General features: G+C 56.9%; 1 protein-coding gene across 3 annotated transcripts; it reads right to left on the reverse strand.

Annotated features, from left to right (window-relative positions):
* Positions 1-29: 29 nt before the first annotated feature.
* On the reverse strand, positions 30-18,249 carry MERTK (MER proto-oncogene, tyrosine kinase). Of its 3 annotated transcripts, none has more exons than XM_027735320.2 (19): positions 18,076-18,249; positions 13,926-14,280; positions 13,594-13,694; positions 13,269-13,442; positions 11,959-12,045; positions 11,235-11,350; positions 8,707-8,890; positions 8,307-8,458; positions 5,714-5,864; positions 5,242-5,395; positions 4,022-4,107; positions 3,834-3,929; positions 3,376-3,456; positions 3,015-3,107; positions 2,777-2,895; positions 2,449-2,558; positions 2,135-2,294; positions 1,700-1,836; positions 30-561 (listed from the first exon to the last, which is right to left on the reverse strand). In XM_027735320.2, exons 1-19 carry the CDS (start codon positions 18,143-18,145, stop codon positions 87-89), a joined length of 2,901 nt encoding a protein of 966 aa, XP_027591121.2. In that variant the 5' UTR covers positions 18,146-18,249; the 3' UTR covers positions 30-86. The 3 variants fall into 3 exon arrangements, with proteins under 3 accessions (XP_027591121.2, XP_027591122.2, XP_027591119.2); XM_027735321.2 differs by having other exon boundaries at positions 5,242-5,362; positions 5,714-5,867; XM_027735318.2 differs by having other exon boundaries at positions 5,714-5,867.
* Between the last annotated feature and the right edge of the window lie 2,972 nt (positions 18,250-21,221).

The raw sequence follows: 21,221 nt of genomic DNA on the forward strand, positions 1-21,221 counted from the left end.
GCCAGGAAAACCGTGCAGGAGATAACAAGTAAAAGAGACGACCGTTTATTAAAATACACCCTCTGTGTCCTTGTCCTGGTGCCCGCTCACACCTTTCCCTGCGGCACTTCCGAGTCCTCCCCGCGGCTCTCGGCCCGCGGCGGCTCCGGTGCCGGCAGAGTGCTGGCCTGGCTCCAGCGGCTCCCTGGCTCCGAGCCGGCCCCGGGCAGCAGCGGGACATAGGGATCCTCGGCCAGGCCACCCAGCTGCTCCTCCACCACGTACCTCGTCCCCCACGGCTCGCCGGGATGCACATCCACGGCCACCAGCGCCGCCTCCGTGCCGGGAGAGCCGGGCTCCGACACCTCCCCGGCGTCCAAGTCCGAGTCCGCCTGCGGGAAGCCCGAATCCTGGGTGGAGTCCGGGCTCTGCTCGGGCAGGCTGGTGTTGATGTAGATGGCCTCCCCGGAGCCCTTGGAGCTGGGCAGGTTCTCCAGCAGCTTCTCCAGGTGGACCTTGAGCTGGGAGAAGGTGGGGCGGGTGGCAGGGTCGGCTCTCCAGCACGCAGACATGACTTCGTACCTGGAAATGGGAGAGGAGCATGGTTATCTCAGAGGATCCCAGAACCCCAGAATCCCAGACTGGTTTGGGCTGGAAGGGACCTTAAAGCCCATCCAGTTCCACCCCCAGCCATGGGCAGGCACACCTTCCCCTATCCCAGGTTGCTCCAAGCCCTGTCCAACCTGGCCTTGAACACTCCCAGGGATGGGGCAGTCACAGCTTCTCTGGCAGCCTGTATTTCTCTGGATTAAGGGAGATAGGGGGTTAATTCCCAGCTTCCCTCCAAACTGGGCAAGCTTTGAGCTCTCCATGAAAACCAAGCGAAAACAACTCCCTCTGCTCGGGCTGTTTCCAAAGGGCAGGGACTGATCAGCCCAAGCTGCTGTCAGAAGTGTTACAAGTCTCTCCCAGCACAGCCCCGGGATCTGTTCCCTGGGAACATCCCAGTTCTGCATCAGGGATGCCCAGTCCCTCTCTTGGCAGGTGCCTGCTCCCAGGCTGGATGTCAGGGAGCACTGGGAGCTCCCAGCAGGTCCCAGCCGGGCACACACTGCCTCTCCACCCTCGGGCAGGTGGGATCTAAAAACGTTCCTTCGCCGGTTCCTTCAGGAACAGGCACTGGAAGAGGAGCCTTTTAGGAAACGTTGCACAACTCAGTTTATCCGGTTTGGATTCTTAGCCACGGGGAGATTAAACATTTTCAGCTCCAGTGGCACCAGAGGAAACTCAGGAAGGAAACTCGGGAGAAAAGCCTTTGCTGAGCTGCTCAGAAATCCAGGTTCGAGGTTTCCAGATTTATGGATTTGAGGCCATGAAGGGCCCTAGAGGGGGGTTTTGTGGGGCACAGAGGAGCATCACCAGCCAGGAAGGACCTTCTGGCTAAAACTGTCTTAACCAAAAAAATAAAGAAATAAAGCACTAAAAAAATCCTGTCCCTGACTGCTCCTGGTGACTTCAGCTCATCTGTGCAAAAAACCATCACTTCTGCCTGGGGGACACCTGTTGGGATTGTTGCCTGGAGTTCAGCTGCTTTTCCCTCTCTGGGTGACACAGGATGTGGCTTCCCTTAAGCACATCAAAACTTGGGAGACTGAGCTCATTCCCAGGATGCTTTCATCCAGAACGCGGTGGAGCCCGGGAGCGGGGTTCCGGTACTCACAGCTCATCCGAGCAATCCTCGGGCTTCTTGAGGCGCTGCCCGTGGAAGAGGAACTCGTAGATCTCGTGGTTCTGCACCCCCGGGTAGGGCGTCATCCCGCGCGTCGCGATCTCCCACATCGTGACGCCAAAGGCCCACTGAGGGGACAAAGGGAAAGGACAGCGCTGAAAGGACACTCCGGGGGGAATGAATGACCCTTTTCATGGGCAAAGGTCACTGCCCGGCGTGCCAGGCACAACGGGCAGAGCTGTCACCCTCCCAAAAACCGGGAATAACAAGCGCCGGCGTGGCAGGGGCGAGCCGTGGGGACAAACCCACGGCATGAGGCCGGGCCGGCAGGGAAAGGTCACCCACAGCCTCCCGCCCCTCTGGCACTTCCAGGGAACGACAACAGCTGGAGCACAGGGTTTGGTTCCCAGTTTTTCCTCCACCTACCACGTCGCTCTTGGTGGTGTAGACACGGTCGGCCAGGGACTCGATGGCGATCCACTTCACCGGCATCTTGGCTATCCGGCCCTGCCGGTAGTAATCCCCGCTGTAGATCTTCTTGGACAAGCCAAAGTCTGCCACGCACACCGTCATGTCATCCCGCAGCCTGCCGGGGGAAACCAGGGAAAGCTCCATCCCGGAGCACAAACCCGGGGCTGAGCTCTGCCTCCCGAGAGCGAGGGAGGTTGTAGGGAAGGGAGCCGAGCCGGGCCGTAAATCCCCAGGATTTTCCGCCAGTGTTCCCAGGAAAACAAACTCACATGCAGTTCCGAGCCGCCAGGTCCCTGTGCAGGAAGTTCCTGCTGCTCAGATACTCCATCCCCAGGGCGATGTCCACCATGAACTTCACCAGCGTCTGCAGGGGCACGAACTGGGAAGGGAAGGTGGGGATTAGGCAGCGTGAGGCCTTTGGGAAGCACGTGGGGGCTGATCCAAAAGGCTTCCCTGTCCAGGGCTGCCAGCTGACATTCCAGACGTTCATCCCTCAGACTGGGCCATTCCTTGAACCACGAGCCTGCAGGGGCTGCGGAGGGGGATTCCTTTCCCACCCCAATCCCACCTTGCTCCTCTGCTGCGGGTGCTCCCTACCTGGGGGGCCATCTCCAGCCGGGAGCGGAGCAGGAAGCTGTGCAGGTCCCCATATTTCATGAATGGCAGGATCACCATCGGCTTGGGGATCTGCTGGGAGCTCAGCTCGATGCACACTCCTGGGAAAAACACAGACAGCTTGGAAAAGGTACCACGGTCTCCCATGGATCCGTGCAGGATCCAGGCCAGGCTCCCCAGCCCAAATCCCAGCTGGAGGGCAGGGAGTGACATTCCATACCCAGGAGCTTGATGACATTGGGATGGTCAAAGTCCTTCATGCACGCTGCTTCGCTGAGGAACTCCTCTATCTCCCTCTGGGAAAAGTTATCCACTGGGAAGCAGAGAAAAAGAAGGAGGTTTAACACCGAGCGTTGCTGCTGCCACCTCCCCTCACAGCACAGCTCCTGCATGGGAAAGGGATCACCGGGATGGTTCCACCATCCTTGGACGTCTGATAGGAGCGTCCCTTCCTGATGGCACCAGGAGCTGTGGCAGAGGGGCCACAAATTGGTGCCAGGGTGCTGTTCCTGAGAGAGGTAGTGGGAATGCCGGCATCCAGTGGGATAAACACAGTCCTGGGAGGACTGGGAATTACTTACACTTCATGGTCTTCACAGCCACCTTCTGTGGGACACCTTCGGGCTGGCTGAGGCGTCCCTCCATCACTGATCCGAACTCCCCTGTGCCACGGGAAAGAAGAAATCCCTTTATCCACAGCCCAAAGCACCATCTTTCGGGACACTGCTATGTCCCTGAAAAGATGGAGACCTCACCCCCAAAAAAAACCAGGGGAAGGCTTGTTCCTTATCAGTGAACACAAGGAGAACAACCTGGGCTCATGGAAGGTTCTCTGCCCGTGGCAGGGATTTGGAACAAGATGAGTTTTAAGGTCCCATCCAACCCAAACCATTCCAGGATTCCGTGATTCTATGAACCCAGGGCACTTGGTTGCCTTGTCCCACCATCTCCCCACATTCCCTGGGCCTGGAGCTGGGGGTGATGTAGGGAAGAGCAGCAGCCCCATATCCCATATGTCCACTCCCAGCTCTCCACTCACCCTCTCCCAGGACCTTCCCCAGGCTCAGGGCGTTTCTGTCCACGACCACATCCTGCAGCTTCTGCTGGAGTTCCCTGCTGACTCCCAGGCTTCCCACTGCAGGAGAAGGGAACAGCAGCTCAGTCACCTCCAACCTGCTGCCCCAACCCCCTGAACCTCCTTGCAAAGGGATAACAAGTCATCCTTACGCGTGAGCTCCACGGCTCTCCGGCAGTAGGACTTCTTGGCCGTGTAGCTCACCGCCAGCTCCAAGTCGTTCCCGCTGAAAGCATTCCTGGTGGGACAGAAACACACCTTGCTGGGACGCATGTGGCAGCTCGGATGAAGGAATTGGCTACCCGTGGGATCCGTAGGGAAGGAGGAAATGCCCGTTTTTCATTTCCCCCTGGCTGGACCAGCTCCATCGCCTACAACGGCCCGGCAAAACAGCCGCTCCATAAAGGAGGCCTGGGTGTCAAGGAGTGAGTCACAGAGGTTTTGGGGAGGAAATAGGATACTCATTTCCTACTCCAGGAGCAGTCTGTGCCAGCAGGAATGCTGCTGGAGACGCTGCAACAGCCCCTCTGCTGCAGGGCCCTGCTGAGGTCCAGCTCTGGGGAGCAAAAGCAGGGCAGGATGCTCCGGGGCTGGAGCAGGGAAAGAGTGACAACGCTACACCAGTTCAGAAAGGGATCCTTACACACCACCAGTTTCCAAACTGGGAGCACGGGGCAGTTAATGCCACTTGGGAAGTCACAAGGATGAGTGAGTAGTGTTGGCTTATTGTAGGGGAACACAGCCCTTTGTCTGTGTTATTTAAACAACACTGGGCCGTGGAACCGGAGCGTGGGATGAGGCAGGAGGGGTTTCTCTAGGCCACAGGATATTATAGAATCATGGAATATCCTGGGTTGGAAGGGACCTACAGGGATCATCACGTCCAGCTTCTGGCCCTGCACAGGACACCCCAGGACACAGCAATCCCACCCTGTCCCTGAGAGCGTTGTCCAAACCCTCCTGGAGCTCTGGCAGCCTTGGGGCTGTGCCCACTGCCCTGGGGAGCCTGTTCAGTGCCCAACCACCCTCTGGGGAGGAACTTCTTCCTGAGATCCAACATAAACCTCCCCGGACACAGCTCCACCCATTCCCTCAGGTCACAGAGAAGACATCTCTGCCCTCTCACCTCCATGTCAAAACAACTCCCACACCAAGTTGCACTTCCCTTTAGAAATAGGAATAGTGAGCGAAAGGTGAAGTGCTGGGCAAGGGAGGGAAGGAAATACCATCACTGCAGCAAAAATACACTCAGTCCCCCACCATAAAAAATGCCACTTGTGGCAACACCACCAGTCCTGGAGATAGAGACCTTGTCCCCAAATCCGCTGGCCACCCACCCACCTGGGACCTGCCCAGTTCTCCCTCCCCTTACCCATATTTTGTTTCCACACATCGTTTCTGGATGACCACGGACAAGCAGAGGATGAGCCCGACAGCGACAGTCCCGCAGATAAAGCCCAGGGCCACGACAAAGGAGTCGGCGTTCCCAGAGGCTGGAGTCAAAGATGGGGCTGAGGTTATTAATCCTAAGAAAACATCCTGTTAATGGAGCCGGTGGGAGAGTCAGCCTGCAGCACCCAGGGCTCAGGGGAGGAATTCCCAGGGGCTGGAGCCGAGCCCAGAGAAGGGTTACGTGGGAGGAGAGGGAATGAGGAGCGAGGCTGCATGTGGAGAGCAAGATCTCCTGCTCCCAAATGACAGTCCCCGCTCCTTGCCTGGCAGGAGAAGTGTCCAAATGGGAATGGAGGGATGGCAAAGGGCTTGGCCGGGCACGGGAAGCACGCCCTGGGTGCTTCCCATCATCCCACCCTGCTCCCCCGGGGCAGGGACGGGCATCTCCTTACCGGTGCTGGGGATGAAGATGTCCACGGGAACGCTGAAGGGTCCCACCCCTCCCTTGGTGACGGCGGCCACGCGGACGGAGCAGGTGGCGTTGGTGGCCACCACGGGCAGCACGGCCACGCTGGAGTTCAGCCACACCTCGGCAGAGACGTCCTGCTGGGGACGGCACAGGGAGAACACCCTGGGCTGGGGAACGCAGGGAGACCCGGGCATTCACTGAGAACTGTCCCCCTGGCAACCTTTGGAATGGCTTTGCTTTCCCAGCCCGGAGGAAACGCAGCACTGGGCTATTTAGGGAGAAGAATGGCCCTGTGTGCAAGGGCCGGATGGGGTCGGGAAAAGAGCCGGGCAGCGTTTCCCGTTCAAATCCTCGTGGTTTTGGCCCTCTTTGCTTCTCAACAGCAGCAGCGCCGGCAGCCTGAGCCAGGAAAGAGGTGGGAATGGGATCTCACAAGGATTGTGACCCTCAGTCCTCCCTGTGGCCACTGGAGCCCCGTGAGCCTCAGCACTCACAGAGCCTCCGAGCTCCCTGCGCGCTCCTGGTGGGATTGTCCGAGTGCTCTGCCCAACAGGAAGCAGATCTTAGGGCAGGTATTTTCTGCCTGTGGTTTTTGTGTTGAGCTAATTATATTTCCAGCTTTAAGGACTGCTCCCTTGCCCAGTGTCGTGGCAGGAGGCGGCGTGTCCCATAGCACAGGCCTTGGGAAAAAACACGGGAGTCTTTCCCTGCAAATTCCCTGCAGCTCCCTGGTTGTTTTCAGCTCAGAAAGTGCTGCTGCTGCTGCTGCTCTCTGCCGATTTCCAGCTGCAATCAAAACATCTGGCAGGCTGTGCCCAGCAGAGCCCGGCTCCTTCATGGACATCCCACAAAAAAACAGGAGCCAAGAGGGATCGGTGGGAGAGCAGGAGGGAGTCAGGAGATGAGGGGGATTGGTGAGCAAGGAGGAGGGAATGGAGCCAAGGGGGATCTGTGGGAGAGAAGGAGGGAATCTGGAGGTGAGGGGCATCAGTGGGTGAGGAGAAGGGAATCAAAGCTGCTCACAGGGAGCCGGTTTCTGTTCCCAGTCCCACAAAAGCCACGGGAATGGATGTGAAACCCCCCAGCTCCTGGAGCGTTTCTGCATCACTGGGTAGTGGTGGGAGCTGGGACCTGCTGCCGCCCCCATTCCCACATTCCTGCCTTCCTCCAGCCTCCACATGAGGTCCTTCTCTACCAGCAGCCTAAAAATGCCCCGGGATCCTTCCCTGTCCCAGAGGGCTCTGCTGTGTCAGCTGAGGACAGACCCTGCTGATGTCACAGACAGTAAGCACAAAGCAGGGCAGACCTGCCAAATTTGATGGTTTTTTCAGGAGTTTTGTGGTAGTTGAGGAATTCCTTCACATCCCAGACGCGGCAGCCTTGGCTCAAACAGGAGCTGCCGGTTTAAGAGCAAAATAAACCGACTTTTTTGAGTTTTTCCTGGTTGTGGAGAGACCTGCAGGTGGCCCTGTGACACAGAGATCCAGCTCCACCATGACTTTATCCTGGCAAAACTCGTGGTTATTTTGGGGCAGTCCATATTTAGCCTGTCCAGGGCCAAAACTCAGGGACTTGGTGAAAATGATTCTGCGAAATAAGAGTTGGAAATGACGTCAGAGATCATCGAGTCCAACCTTTGGAGGAACTTTCTGAGGGGTCAAAGCTCCCCTGCCCATAAAGCACGTCACTCTCGTGACTCAGGCTCCTGTTAAAATCGAGAACTGGAGAAAATTTCCCTCCATAAGCACTTGAGCAGGGAAATGGGTGAAAAAATAACAACAACAAAAAACAGTCTCCCAGGGCTTAAAGGGCAAGGGCAGGGTTTGGTCCTTGTGCTGGACAGACGACAAAGCCGTCAGCAGGGGTTTTTTCCCTGCTGGTCACAAGACCAGGATATTGTTTCCCTGGCTTTATTCAGGCTGCATCTATATGGGCTTTTCTTGTTTGTTTTTTTTTTTTTTTTCTTCCAGAGGAGCAAAAGGAGAACAGAAAATGCAGCATCCTACAAAATTAGGGGGTGAGTCACAGTTTCCACGCCGGGTTCAGGCTGCCACAAGCCCAAACCACAGGGCAGAGGCAACAGCTGGACATGTCATCCAGAGGCTCCTGCCCTCTGGCAGAGCCTGGATTGAGGCTCTTGTGCCCACAGAGGCCAGGCCAACCTCGCCCTAGAAAATTCCTGCAGGCTGCCTCCCGAATCCTGGAAAAGGCAAGCAAGGGGTTGCCGGATGATTTCACGCACTCACAGCCAGGGCTTTGGCCCAAAGTGTTCCTCGAGCTCTGGAACTCTGTGCCGTGGGTTTGCAGAGGAGTTAATGCACGGGACAAATCCCACCTGAGCAGGAGCAACTCAAAATCCAGGGAATACGCTCTCCCACGCGCCTTCGGATTGACCGCAGGGCCGTGAGTTACACAAACACAGGAGAGGGATGGTTTGTATGGCAGAAATCCAGAGGGAAGCACGAGGCAGCACAAACAGGCTCCAAAGGAAGCACCAGGACCGATATGGACATCCCTGCTGGGATTTTTTTTTTCCTAGCCTTCAGCCCTTCTTCCCCATTTCCCCAGGGACTCACCATCCCCTTGGAGCTCTGCCACCTGTACCGGACGTGATATCCCTGGAGCTCCCCGTGGATCCTGCCCAGGGGTGGCTTCACCCACCGGATCTCCAGCGAGGAGCTGGATTCATTGAAGGACACCGTGACGTTCAGCGGCGGCGTGGTCGGAGCTGCAGGGATCGGAGGGAAAGGAGGTGAAGGGATGGGTGAGGAGTCTGATGGAAAACCAGCCGGAGCTGACCAGAAATCCCATGGGATTTCCTTCAGCCCGTGATGGCCGATGGGGAAATTTCCTTTCCCAACCCTGTGAGCCACCACGACTGCGGAGCAGCATCTCATCCAGGGAGCCCTGCACGAAGCACGGCTGCTTTTCCCAGGGCAGGGAAACGCTTCCCAGTCTCCACTCCCGGTTTCCTACCTCCCTCGGTGGTGCTGGCGGATATCCAGGGGCCGAACGCCGACCAGCCGACCTCATTCCTGCAGGAAACGCGGATGTTGTAGCTCTCCATGGGCTCCAGCTGCTGGATGTGGTACCCGTGGGGGGGCACCGACGTGCTGAAGAGCAGAAGGGAGACGTTGCCTCGTGGAACGGCTTCCTCCACCTTAATTGGAACAATCAGCCCACAAACAGGGATTAGTCAGCGACAACCTGCAGGGGAGCAGGAATCTCACGTGGGAAAACAGGATCCGGAGCCCTGCTTCCCATCAGGGCTGTGTTCCTGCACGCTGGAGAGCTGATGGCAGGTCCTGATGGGACCCAGGAAGAGGGATCCAACATGTGTGGAGAAGACACCCCTGCAGCAGGGACATGGAAGAGATGTTGGGGAGGAGGAGGGAGGGAGCCAAAGGAACCCCAAATAAAATGACCAGGCAGCACACACCAAATAAACAAAAGAAAGTCCTTTTTCTGTGCAACACATCACTGGAGAACAGGATTTAGCCCTGTTGGATGCCACGGGATTAATCCCAGGCCTAGTCAGGCTCCATCATCACATTTGGCAGCATGGATGAATTTAACATCCCAAAAACAAGTCCTGCTTTTTGCAGGAAGGTAAATTGCTCTCTCCCCAAAGGGCTGGATGTGGAGCCCCCATGGAATTGCCCACACAGCCCCTGCAAGCTCTCCAGGACGCACCTTTTTGTGGGAAGCACCACCTGAGTGGGATGGTGGGAGGAAAGAGGGAAGAGCAAGAACAAGGAACACCAGTGAGAGTGAGGCAGTTCACTGAGAAGACAACCCAACCCATAGGATGTGTTTCAGTGTGCCCCACGTGCAGAAGGTCCTGCAGTCCTCTCAAAAGCCTCCATCCAGGTGCTGGGATGGCAGGAGACCTGCCCTTGTGCTCAAGCAGCAAGAGCACCCCCCCTGGGTATTCCAGGATGGTCTCAGCATCAGTGTTTTCCAGCCAAAATGAAAGGGAACAGCCTTCAGCCTCAGGTTGCCGTGTCTTTCCACGGAGAGATGCCCAGAAATGCTCCAAGTTGCTCTTTGCAAGCCTGGAGTTGCTGCAGCCACTTGCTTGTCCTGGTCAAACACTTCCCAGGCAAGCAGCCTTTCCACCGGGGTTTAGAGGGGCAGGATTCCCTCAGCTCCACACTCCTTACAAACACTGGGAAGGAGCTGAGGGGTCTCCTGGAGAAGTCAGGGAATGCCACCTCCATGGGCAGAGCCTGTGAGGAGGTCCCCAAGCTGTCAGTGACCAGGGAACACACACGATGTGTCCCCAAAAGCACCGCCGGGCCCAGCTCTTGCCCTGAGCATCCAGCTCCATCCTCAGCTCATCTTCTGGAGGGAGTCCATCAAATCCATGCCTTTTTTTTTTTTTTTTTTTAAGAAAATCAGGATGTTTGCAAACTGAAAGAGTTGGAACTCGGCAGGTGGGACAGCTGGGAGTGAGTCACTCGGGCAGTGGGATTATCAAAGGGGACAGGAGCGAAAAGGGCTGAGTCACGGCTGTGTTTTTTGCCAGAAATCAGCTCTTGTTTTCCAGTTTGAGAGGCTGTTTCCTACTGACAGCCCGTGAATGTTGTGTCAGAGGAAATTCCTTGGCTCTCCACCCCGCTTCCCAAGCTCCAGCTGGAAGGCAGCAGCAGCTACCATGCTAATATTAGCTCTGGTACCTTCCCTCCCTGGAACTGCTTTCACTTTTACCTGCCTTCACACACCTCCTCCAGCCACGTGTCATCTCAGCTGGAGTGGAGACTATCCAGGATAAAAACCATATCCGTGAGAGCAAATGGGCTTGAACTGGGAAACCAGCCACGGAGAGCAGGTGGAAAAGGCCTGCAGGGCACGGAAGTGGCATTCCCTGACTTGTCCAGGAGACAGGCAACCCCTCAGCTCCTTCCCAGTGTTTGTAAGGAGTGGGGAGCTGAGGGAAACCTGCCTCCCTCCAAACCCCACTGGGAATGCTGCTGGTCTGGGAGGTGTTTGATCAGGATGAGCAAGTGGCTGCAGCAACTCTAGGCTTCCCAAAAAGTTCCTTGGAGCATTTCTGGGAGTATCTCCATGAAAATGACAACCTGACTGTCTTGCCCATGAGGAAAGGGACTCCAAGAGAGCTGGGGAGGGGCTTTGGAAAAGGGCAGAGAGTGAGGGGACAAGGGGGAATGGCTTCCCACTGACAGAGGGCAGGGCTAGATGGGATATTGGGAAGGAATTCTTGCCTGTGAGGGTGGGGAGGCCCTGGCACAGGTTGCCCAGAGAAGCTGTGGCTGCCCCATCCCTGGAAGTGTCCAAGGCCAGGTTGGATGGGGCTGGGAGCAAGATGTCCCTGCCCATGGGACATGGGCATCACAAGGTGATCTTTAAGGTCCCTTCCAACCCAAACCATCCCAGGATTCCAGGAAATCCGTGCAGTTCATGCCAAACACCATCGACTCCCACCTGCCTTGGAGCATCCGTGTGAGGGGGGCTGAGGGCTGGGGGGAATCCTGGATGTTTACCTGGACCCTGCAGCTGTTGAAGGCAGAGAAGGCATCAAAGCCCGGCTCCCAGGAGATCCCGATGCCGTGGGCTGTCCTGTTGAGGACACGCACGCTGACGGGCGCAGAGGGGATTCCTGCAGGGAGAAACCAAGGACACTCAGCTGGAGGACGTGCTGGTTTTCCCTGGCAGCTCCTGGGGTTCAGGAATGACCCCCAGGTATGGCCCTGGCTCCGGCTGCTGCATCGTCCCCCACCGGAGTCCTGCGGATGGGCCGGAGCGCCGGACAGGGAAGCACAAAAAAGGTCATTTTCAGGACTATTTTGAGCGTGTTCTATATTTGTGAGCACTCTGCGTTGCTTAGAGGCAATGACATATTTGGGGAACACCTTCCTCGTGTTGCCGGAGTGGCTCCCGTTAGGAATGTCAGCAATTTCCACCATTTCCTGTGGAAAATTGTGAGTGTTCGTGAAGGAAGGAAAAGAGTGATACAGCCCTTCCTAAACCCAGGGCTGACAGTTCTGCTTTCAAATGTGCTCTTCGGTGCTTCCTCCCCAAGCCTGGGATGACAGAAAGGATGTAGATCCCACTTTAAATACAGGATTAAAACAGGGGAAAAAAATAAGTCTGGGAGTCCTAAATGGGATCTCCCCTCAGCTTGTGCAGGACGAGTGCTTGGAAGTGTGGAGAGCTCCTGCTTGGACACACGGGTTTAGCAGGGAAAGGGAGGGTCCCGTGGCTGACCTTTGACGTTGACCTGGCCGGGGCTGGACGCCGTGAGCCCTTTGCTGTTGTGGGCCTCGCAGCTGAACAGCGTCGTCTCGTTGATTCCTGCAGGGAAGAAACACGTCCCTGTGCACTGGACACGCACCCAACCCCACCAGAACCCTCCCGCCTTCCTCCCTTAGGCTTCACCACCTCGAGCAGCACAGAAGGCCTGTCATTCACACGTGTGGCGCCCGGGGGTGACCCCACGGCCCGGCTCAGCCCCGTCCCACGCCGGGAACACGCGTGTGCCGCCGGAGCGGGGCCCGGCACGGTGCGTCCCTACTGGGCCCTTGCACAACCTCCCCTTTCCCTCTGCCCTCAAAAGGGGAAAGGCAGAAAGCAGAAGAGCCCCCGGGCTGGGTCAGATGACTGATTGCTTGTCAAAGATTGCTCAAATCTCCAGCTGATCGCGGACAAGGACCACTGGAAATACCCGGGGCAGGGGGGGATGGCTGCTGGCTTCCCCCTGGGCTCAGCATTTCTGGCCCTTTTGCCAGGGGTTTACTGGAGGTGCCTCCTGGTTGCTGCTGCCATGGACGTGCCATGAGTGCTGGCTCATCCCAGTGCTCCTGGGCCAGGAGCAGGACTGTTCCAGTGACCCAACCGAGTGAGTGCCAGCCGGATGCAAGGACATCCAAGAGGAATGAGTCACTTCTTCCTGCTTTCGCTGCCCTTTAAAGGCCGCCTTTGGATGCCAAGACCAGTCAGTTATAGCCTGGCTGTTAATTAACTAATGGCCTTCTCCTCACAAGCAAAGGTAAAAAATCCCCCCTCTTTTGCCTCTGCCCAGTGGGTTTTATGAGACACAAAGGATTTTTCTCCCTGTGCTCCACCAGCTGGAATGGAGACACGCTGCTGGGACCACCCCAGGCTCTTCCAGAGACATGGAAAGGGGACCACCAGTCAAGCAGCCCATGAGAGCAGCAGTTTCTTGTCGGCACAGCCACACACTGAAGGAAAAAAATCTGCTTCTTGCTCAGGGAAGGGCCATTTGAGCATCTGCCTTTTCCAAGGAAGAAATTTCTGGCAGCAGCCAGAGGGGCTTGGATGGGGTTTCCTGGGCCATTCACTTGAGAGCTGGACTCGGTGATCCTTGTGGGTCCCTTCCAACTCGGAATATCCCATGATTTAAGAGTGGTGCCCAGGGCTGTGACAGGGACACATACACCCTATATCCCTATAACAGGAGCGCCAGGCCAGTGGGGCCGGCTCTGAGGTGACACGGGGCACCTTCCCACCCTGCCCTCCCTCCTGCCACCACCCAGAGGTGCCCCAGCTGGGCTCACCTGGCACGGTCAGCACGGACGGGGACACGAGGGGCTGCTCGTTGAGGCGGACGTTGTTGCGGAACCAGAAGATGCTCACCGGCTCCGGCGGCCCCACGGCCTGGCACGTCAGGTTGAACGGGCGGCCCCTGCTCACGTTCAGCCTCTCCGGCTGCCGGATGAAGTGCGGGAGGCCTGGCCAGGGAAGCAACTCTCAGTGCCAAAGGTACGGGCCCCTTCCCGACCGGAATTCCCTGTCTCCGGAGAACAGCTCCCAGCTCGCGGCCCCCGGGGACGCCGCTCAGCCGGGGCACGACGCTCCACGTCTCCCTCCCCTCCTGCTCACCTTCCAGCTGCACCAGGATGGGATCCGACACCACCTCCATGCCAGAGATGTTGAGTTTGCAGACGTAGGAGCCGTTATCCGAGCGCTGGGCCGCCAGGATGCTGCCGGAGGGAACGGAGAGCACGTCGGGGCTCTGGAGGGCACGGCAACACTCCAGCCCGGGGATGGGTTCTATCCAGCACCAACCACCCCACGGGCACACACCGGGATAACCTGGGCTTGCAAAGCCAGGCTTTGGGAACCCTAATCCCAGTCCCAAACCCCTGCTAGTCACGCGGCAGTCCCTCATCGGGCACCTCTCCTTCCCGCCCGGGAAGGACAGCGGCGCTCACCTGAAGGTGGAGGTCATGGACACCTCCTCCTCGTCGGGAATCTCGAAGTGGCTGCTGGCGATGCGGTCCAGGGCGTGCAGCTCCCTGCCGTCCTTCCACAGGGAAATGCCGGGGGCGTCCGGCCGGAGCAGCGCCTGGGGCACTTTGATGGAGCAGTTAAAGGTGACGTCCCTGTGCTCGTTGATCACGATGTGTCGCACCGTGGGGTTGAACTTCAGCTGTCCCAGGGAGCTGCTGGGGGGCTCCTCCCTGGGGCTCCGGCGAGGCCAGTGGCCAACGGCGGCCAGGCCGTGCTCCGGGCGGTGGGAATCTGCCAACAGGTCCAGCCTCACACCTGGAGCTTGGTCAGCACCGTCTGCAAGAGAAGACCTTGGGTTTGTCACCGCCAGGCAGCAAGTGCCCCCCTCCAAAACCCTGCTGAGCCCCTTCCAAGAACAGCTAAAAGCAGTTGGTTTCCACTGCCAAAAGGCACAACACCTCTCAGACCTCTCCCAGGAGCCCCAGGGAGGAAACGTGGAGCGGGGGGTGTCCCAGGACTGACCACGTACAAGCAGCACCTCAAAAAAAGCCATTTTTAAAGCTAAAGAAAACACTCAGCTACATCTTTTGGGGCAGGGCAGAGGCAGGAGCTATTCCTGCTGCACTGCACCCCTGGGACTGGAATATAAAAGGATCCCTGGGCAGCAGGAATTTGGGACTTTACACCAGCAAGCCCCTTTCAGGGCCTCATCTCAAGCGTTTTCAGCTGGGGCAGAGGAAGAGCTCCCGACAGGAATTTCACTGATTTTAGGCTCTGCTGGTGATGCCATTCCCTTCCCAGGACGGGGGAGCTGCTCCAAGAGTGGGACATGCTCTGAGTCAACTTTTGCTAAGTTAAGTGCCTCCACTCAACTGCCTTTCCTGGGAAAATAGCTGCAGTCAGACAGAGAAATGCCTTCAGACAGTGTGTAGGAGCCAGCTGCTGTTTAGTGCTGCTCTTCTAGAGTCTTTTCCTACATTTTTTCCCAAGGGAAGGCTATTTACCAGCTTCATGCCCCCACCTACAGATCATAAAACAGTCCTATAATGGTGTTTTCCCCCTCCCTCCCAGCACTTCCCACCCAGTCACAGCCAAAGTGAAAAGCAGCTCCACATAAAGGAATTCCCTCTCCCAAAAATGTACATTTTTAAAGAGAGAAAATCCAGAAGATACACCACGTGTGGGTGATTTTACTGGACCATTTCTGAGCTTCCCAAGGCTTTCACAGCCATCAGCAATCCCAGGCCGAGTTCTAAGTCTCCCTTTCAGCAAGCAAAGGCATTGTGCCAGACGGGAATTTCAACTAAATTAATTTCCCTCTTCCAAGTTGAAACAAAACAAAACAAACAATTATTCGCAGTTTAAAAAAAGAGAAAGAAAGCACAACCCTTTTATTTGAACCTGAGCTTGGGCTGAGTTTGGTTTGGGGCAGGTTTTAGGACCTCAAACATCAAACAGCAAGTTTTTAAAGCTACGTCACCACTGTTGTGAGTAATGGGGCACGAGCCTGGTGTGTTTTCCCTGGAGCCAAGAAACACAACCGAATTTTCAGGCTGGATATATCTCCCTTTGCTAAATCACTGGTTTTAACCCTCAAGAAGCGGTTAAAACGCGAGGACAGAAAGCAGGGGAGGTGTTTTTAAGCCCTGCGGGGTCCGGTGGTGCAGAGGGGAAGGGGGAGGCTCTCCCTGGCTCCCCTGCAACACAATGGGCTTCCCTCGCAGAAAGAAACAAAAAGACCCGAGGCTTTTCCAACCTGCTTCCTAAGCCTCACATCCCAACACAAACAAAGGCCATGTGACCGCTGCAAAACGCAGCGAGACTTCCACGGAGGGACGTGCTCTGCAACAAACCCCCCCCCGCCCCGGCAGCTCCCAAGGGATCTGCCAAAAGCAAACAAGGGAGCGACCCCGAATTCCCTTCCCTCCCCTGCTCTTCCCGGAGGTCACTCAGGCTGGAGCTGCTCTCGCTGCCCGGCACAATCCAACCTCAAAGTGCTGTTTTCATGCTCCATTTGGAGCAGCTCCCCCAGCTCGGACCCCTGGCCTGGGAGCACGTGGATGTGTGCCCTGGGATGATTTCTGCTTCCCTGGGCTGCTTCAAGTAAAGGCAGAGGATCTCAGCCTTGTTTTTTACACTAATTAAGTGGGAAGAGGTGTTTGCCGGCCCAGGAATGAAATACTTTCCCCTCTGACTCATGTAACAACAGGAATTTCTCATATCCAGCGCTGCCCTTGTGGGTATCCCTTCCACCCGCAGAAGTTTGGGATGTGGGTATCATGGCACCTCTGCCCCTGTGTGGCAGGGCAGCCCTTCCCTGCAGCCAGAGCAGTTAGGCTGGCTCCAGAGTGCCAGGCTGAAGCCAGGGAGCTGCAAGCCCGGCGTGCCTGCGTGGGTGCAGGAGCAGCTCCTGTCCCAACCACAGCCTGGCCTGAGGGAAAAGCTGGCGTGGAAATCCAACCCCCTGCAAGTGCAGCACTGCTCTCAGAACACCTGGGATCAGAGCAGAACTCAAGGGCTAACAGAGACACCTCTTTCTGCCCAGCCCAGAAGCCCCCACGTGCCTTTCTCCGTTACTGCCCTGGAGAGCGGAGTTGTAGCAGGAAAATCTGCCAGGGTGCTTCATTATGGATCAGAAGCAACAAGCAGGGAGCTGCACACCCCAGGACCGACACAGCAAGGTCTTCTGCTGCATCCAAGTCTGCCAAAAAGCTGGCTGCATCCCTAGCCCTGGAATTCCCGCTGCTGGAAGTAATTCACCTGCTGGCACAGCTTTCTGCTCAGACACTTGCTGAGCAGAAAGAATGAGGAACCCCTGCCTGTGGGGCTTCCTGCTCCCCATCCCCTGGGAGCTGTGGCAGACCTGGCAGTGTCAGATTAATGACTCTATGACCTTAATGATCTTTTCCAAGCCAAACGATTCTGTGATTATAAGAAGCGAACTTCCCCCTGGAATCCAAAGAGACCCTCAGGATTCAAACACCTTTTGTATAAACAAGCCCAGGATTCCTGGTTATATCCACACTGAGTTCCCCCTCCCCTCTGCAGGCTCCTGCTGTGACAGTCAGGGCTTTAACCCCCCCCTGCCCAAAGCAAACATTCGAATTCCTACCTTCCCTGCCAAATTCCATCTGCACAGCTACTCTGGGACCCCCCAGCATCCCTGAGCAGGGGCTGTGGACCCCCAGCAGCTCCCAGCTGTGCCCAAAGGTCCGGCAGCCCTGGTCACAGGACTTCTGAAGTCCAAAAACTGCTTTATCTCCACATTTCTTTCTGCACGTGGAGCTGAAAAGCCACCAAACTGCCAGCACTGCAAAGGGCCACAACCCGGGGTGATTCCCGATGATTTCTCCCAGCACTGCTACACAGCTGGCTCATGGCTAACGGGACAAATCCCAGACTGATCTGTCACAGTTTGTGGTCCCTCACTGTTGTGGTGTCCCCAGCAAGCAGAGGCACATCAGGCAGCAAAGTGCTGGGACAGGACCACACTGCAGAGGCAGAGCTGTGTCCCAGAACAACCAAACCCCGTGTGCCAGGATGGCCAAATCCCGCATCCCAGGACAGCCAGACCCTGTGTGCCAGGACAGCCAGACCCTGTGTGCCCAGTATGCCAGGACAGCCAGACCCTGTGTTCCACAACAGTCAGACCTTGAGTCCTGGGACAGCCAGACCCTCTGTTCCAGAACCAGCCAAACTATATGTTCCAGGACATTCAAAACCCATGTCCTAGGACTGCCAGACCCCATGTGCCAGGACAGCCAGACCTTGTGTCCAGGGACTGCCAGACCTTGTGTCCAGGGACTACCAGACCCTGTGTGCCAGGACAGCCAGACCCTGTGTGCCAGGACAGCCAGACACATTGTGGTTTGCAATACCGCCAGAAACCCGCAGGGAAACCCCCGCGGAGCTTCTCCCCGGGGTCCAGCCGTGCCGGGATCCGCGGTGCCCACGGCACAGCCCGGCCGCGGGGTTGAGCGCCCGGAGCAGCACCCGCGGCAAAAGCGCTCCCGCGTCCCGCACATAAAGACCCCGTCCCCCATCCCGGGGCCGTCGTCCCGGGATCCCCTCGGGATGCCCTCGTGCCCCCCCCCCACACACACACGCCCCCGGGATCCCTCCCGGACTCACCGGCCCCTCCGCGGGGCGGGCGCAGGGCCGCCAGCAGCGCCCAGAGCAGCGCCCAGCGCCCGGTACCCATCGCCTGCCGCCACCGCCACCGCTCTGTCAGTGCCACCGGGACCGCTCCGTCACTGCCACAGCTCCGTCAGTGCCACCGGGAGCGGCACCAGGAGCGCTCCGCCAGCGGCCCCGGGCCGGGCAGCGGGACCGGCTCCGCTCCGCCGCTCCCGGGGGCCGCCAGCGCCGCCGCCCCGCCCCGTCCCGTCCCATCCCATCCCGTCCCCGTCCCGTCCCGCCTCCAGCGGGGCCCCGCGGGGGAGGCACCGGCGGCACCGGCGCTGCGGGGCTCAAACCGCGCCCCCGGCGCTGCCCCAGCCGTGCCACCAAGTGCCACATCCACGCGTCTGCTTAATCCCCCCCCAGGGATGGGGAGTCCAGCCTGTGCCAGGGATGGACAGCACTTTGGGCAAAGGATTTTTTTTTCCCCGGTGTCCAACCTAAATCTCCGCCGGCACAGCTGGAGGACGTTTCCTCTTCACCTGTTGCTTGTTAACTGTGAGCAGAGCCCGACTCCCACCTGGCTCAAATCTGCTCTGCCCCAACCCCATTAGTGTCCAAGGACAGGTGGGGCGGGGATTGGAGCAATCTGGGATAGTGGAAGGTGTCCTTGTTCACAAGATGAGCTCTAAGGTCCCTTCCAACCCAAACCACTTCACGATTCAACGAGCGAGAAGGTCCCCCCTGAGCCTCCTTTTCTCCAGGCTGAGCCCCCCCCAGCTCCCTCAGGGATTCCACGACAAAACCTGCATTTCCCTAGCAAAAATATTGACCTTCTTTTTGTCTGGCACGGGAAGGAAAAGATGGAGTTTCTGGGTATTCCAAACCTGCCCCAGCGCTGGCCTTGCCTGAAGACATTTGGGACCAAGCCATATTGAGGCCACGAGCATTTCCCCCGCCACAAACGTGAAGGGACTGGGATCTGGGGAACCAGGGCTCGTTGTGACTGAAATAATCCAGTCTGAAGTCTTTCCCAACTGGGAAAAAAGAACTTGTTAAGTTCAGTTAAAAAAAAAAAAAAGAAAAGAAAAAAAAAGAACAAATCACTCCCAGGTTTCTTTGACTTGCAAAGCTGCTTATTCGCTGCACATTCCCAGGCATTGGTGACAGGGATTGAATTTTCCTCCCGGACCAGCTTCCCACATCTTGAAGCCATCAGCAGCCAAGGAAGGGCACGTGGCACTGGGGGCCCCGAGGAAAGGGGAGAAGGAAAAGCTGCTGCAAGGAGTCAGAGCATCCTCAGCAGTGCCTAAGATCCAGTGCCTTCCATGCAGCTCCGGCAGCATCATTTTCCCTCCATGTTTTTAGCACGTTCCCTGTGGATCCAGCACCGCTCAGGGAGCAGGACAAGACCAGGGGACAGGCATTTGTCCCGTGCTTGTCATTTGTGGTCAGCCTTTGCCACATGGGTGCACCCTGTCTGGCTGCATTCCTCACCAGCTTTGTGATTTTTGGGAACAAAGCAATGGAAAGGCCTTGGGACTTTCTGGCTGCAGAGTGGAAACAGCCCCTTGCATTGGGATATTGTCACCCCACCGAGACAGGGCGAGGAAGAGGGGCAACGTCTGCAAAAAAGGATTATTAATAAAATAAACAACGAGAACACCCGGGCAAGTAAAGAGGATTTAAGCAGCTCCCTAAAATCCCCTAATTTGGGTCACTTCTTTACAGCAGGTTGGTTTCTGCTCAGTGCAGGTGCTCCAGCCCCAGAGGGTTTGTTGCACAGTTTGATGGGAGGAGGAGGCTGCTGCACGGAGAGGGAGGAAAAGCTGGAGAGGAAAAATAGAAGAAGCTCTCAGGTGAGGTTTGTGATAGGAAAGGCCTGGAAAAGCAGCTGGAAGGAGACAGTCTGACCACTCTGGCTCTTGGGTTGGGGATGTGCAGCTTCCACCTCGCTGCCATCCCCCTGCTCCTTCCCTCAGCACGTGGAATACAGGAGCAGATGATGGATTCCTAGCCTCAAAGCCCAAACTCAGCAGTTGCTGGGGGTGTCCACACAAACTGCCCCTGGTTTTGGCCCCAAAACACAGACTCACCATCCCCAAAGAGCATCCCCTGCTCCCACTGCCCGGGGCTGGGAATCACTTGGCATTTGGCCCTGGAAATACCTCCTGGGGTGGTGGGAGAGGGAAAAGGGCAACTGATGTCAAAGGAAGGAGAACTGGAATGGAGGGAGACCCTTTCATGGAAACAAAGGCTGCCTATGTGAGGGCCAGGATCGCCCCTGAACCAGCTAAACCAGTCACTATCCAAGGTTATCCGATCCATCTCCCGGCCATCCTGGCAAGGAGGGGCCACGGTCCTTTGAAATCCGGGTTTTCCAGCTGTGTTGGTATTGTATGGACACTGTGTCCTCCTCCGGAGCTCAGAGCTGCCTATCCTTATCCTCACGGGCTTCTCCTGCCTGGGTGAGGGTTTTAACCCTCTCCTGATCCCATCAGCAGCTCCACGAGTGTCCTCAGCTTTCCCTTGGCAGGATCCCAGCGCTGCAGGTGCTCTCCGAGGCACCCGGAGCCTTGTGGTGCTGGGCTGGAGCCTGAATTTGATCCTTGGGGGGTTTTTTGCAGTTTCACTTCAGAGCATCGACCCCGTTTCCTCACAAGACTATTTGGACACTTCGGAGTCAACACAGTCCTTGTGAAATCAGATGGTTTAGCAGAAATGGCCCTCAGCAATCGGGCTTGGGGGATGTTGTTTACCGAGTGTTTTTTCCCCCTTTGCTATTTCTGTGTTTTTATTTTCATTTTGCTAAATCCCTCTTTTATTTCTGCTTCCTCTTTGGGAAGTGTTTTTATTTCGATTTGAGGGAGCTCCTGTCCTTTCCAATGCCAAACTCCTTTGGCAACACGTCCTTAGCCGAGGGCAGCTGCTCTGTTTGTGTTAAATGTTAAACCCCAGGCACAGGATGCAGCTCAATTTGCAGGGAAAACTGAACATTTTGTGATGCCACTAAAATGCCTTTTTTTCTCGCGCCGCTGCTTTGGGCACTGGGACATGTTACGTCTCTTACTGGGCACATCCTGTCCCTTGGCTCAGCTGGTTCTTCCAGGGACAATTTCTCCTGGTCTGCAAATCATTTTGCAAAAGCAGGGAGCCAC

The sequence above is a fragment of the Pipra filicauda genome, unplaced genomic scaffold (genome assembly GCF_003945595.2).
Source record: "Pipra filicauda isolate LSUMZ 115617 unplaced genomic scaffold, ASM394559v2 scaffold858_size64990_pilon, whole genome shotgun sequence".
Lineage (NCBI taxonomy): Eukaryota > Metazoa > Chordata > Aves > Passeriformes > Pipridae > Pipra > Pipra filicauda.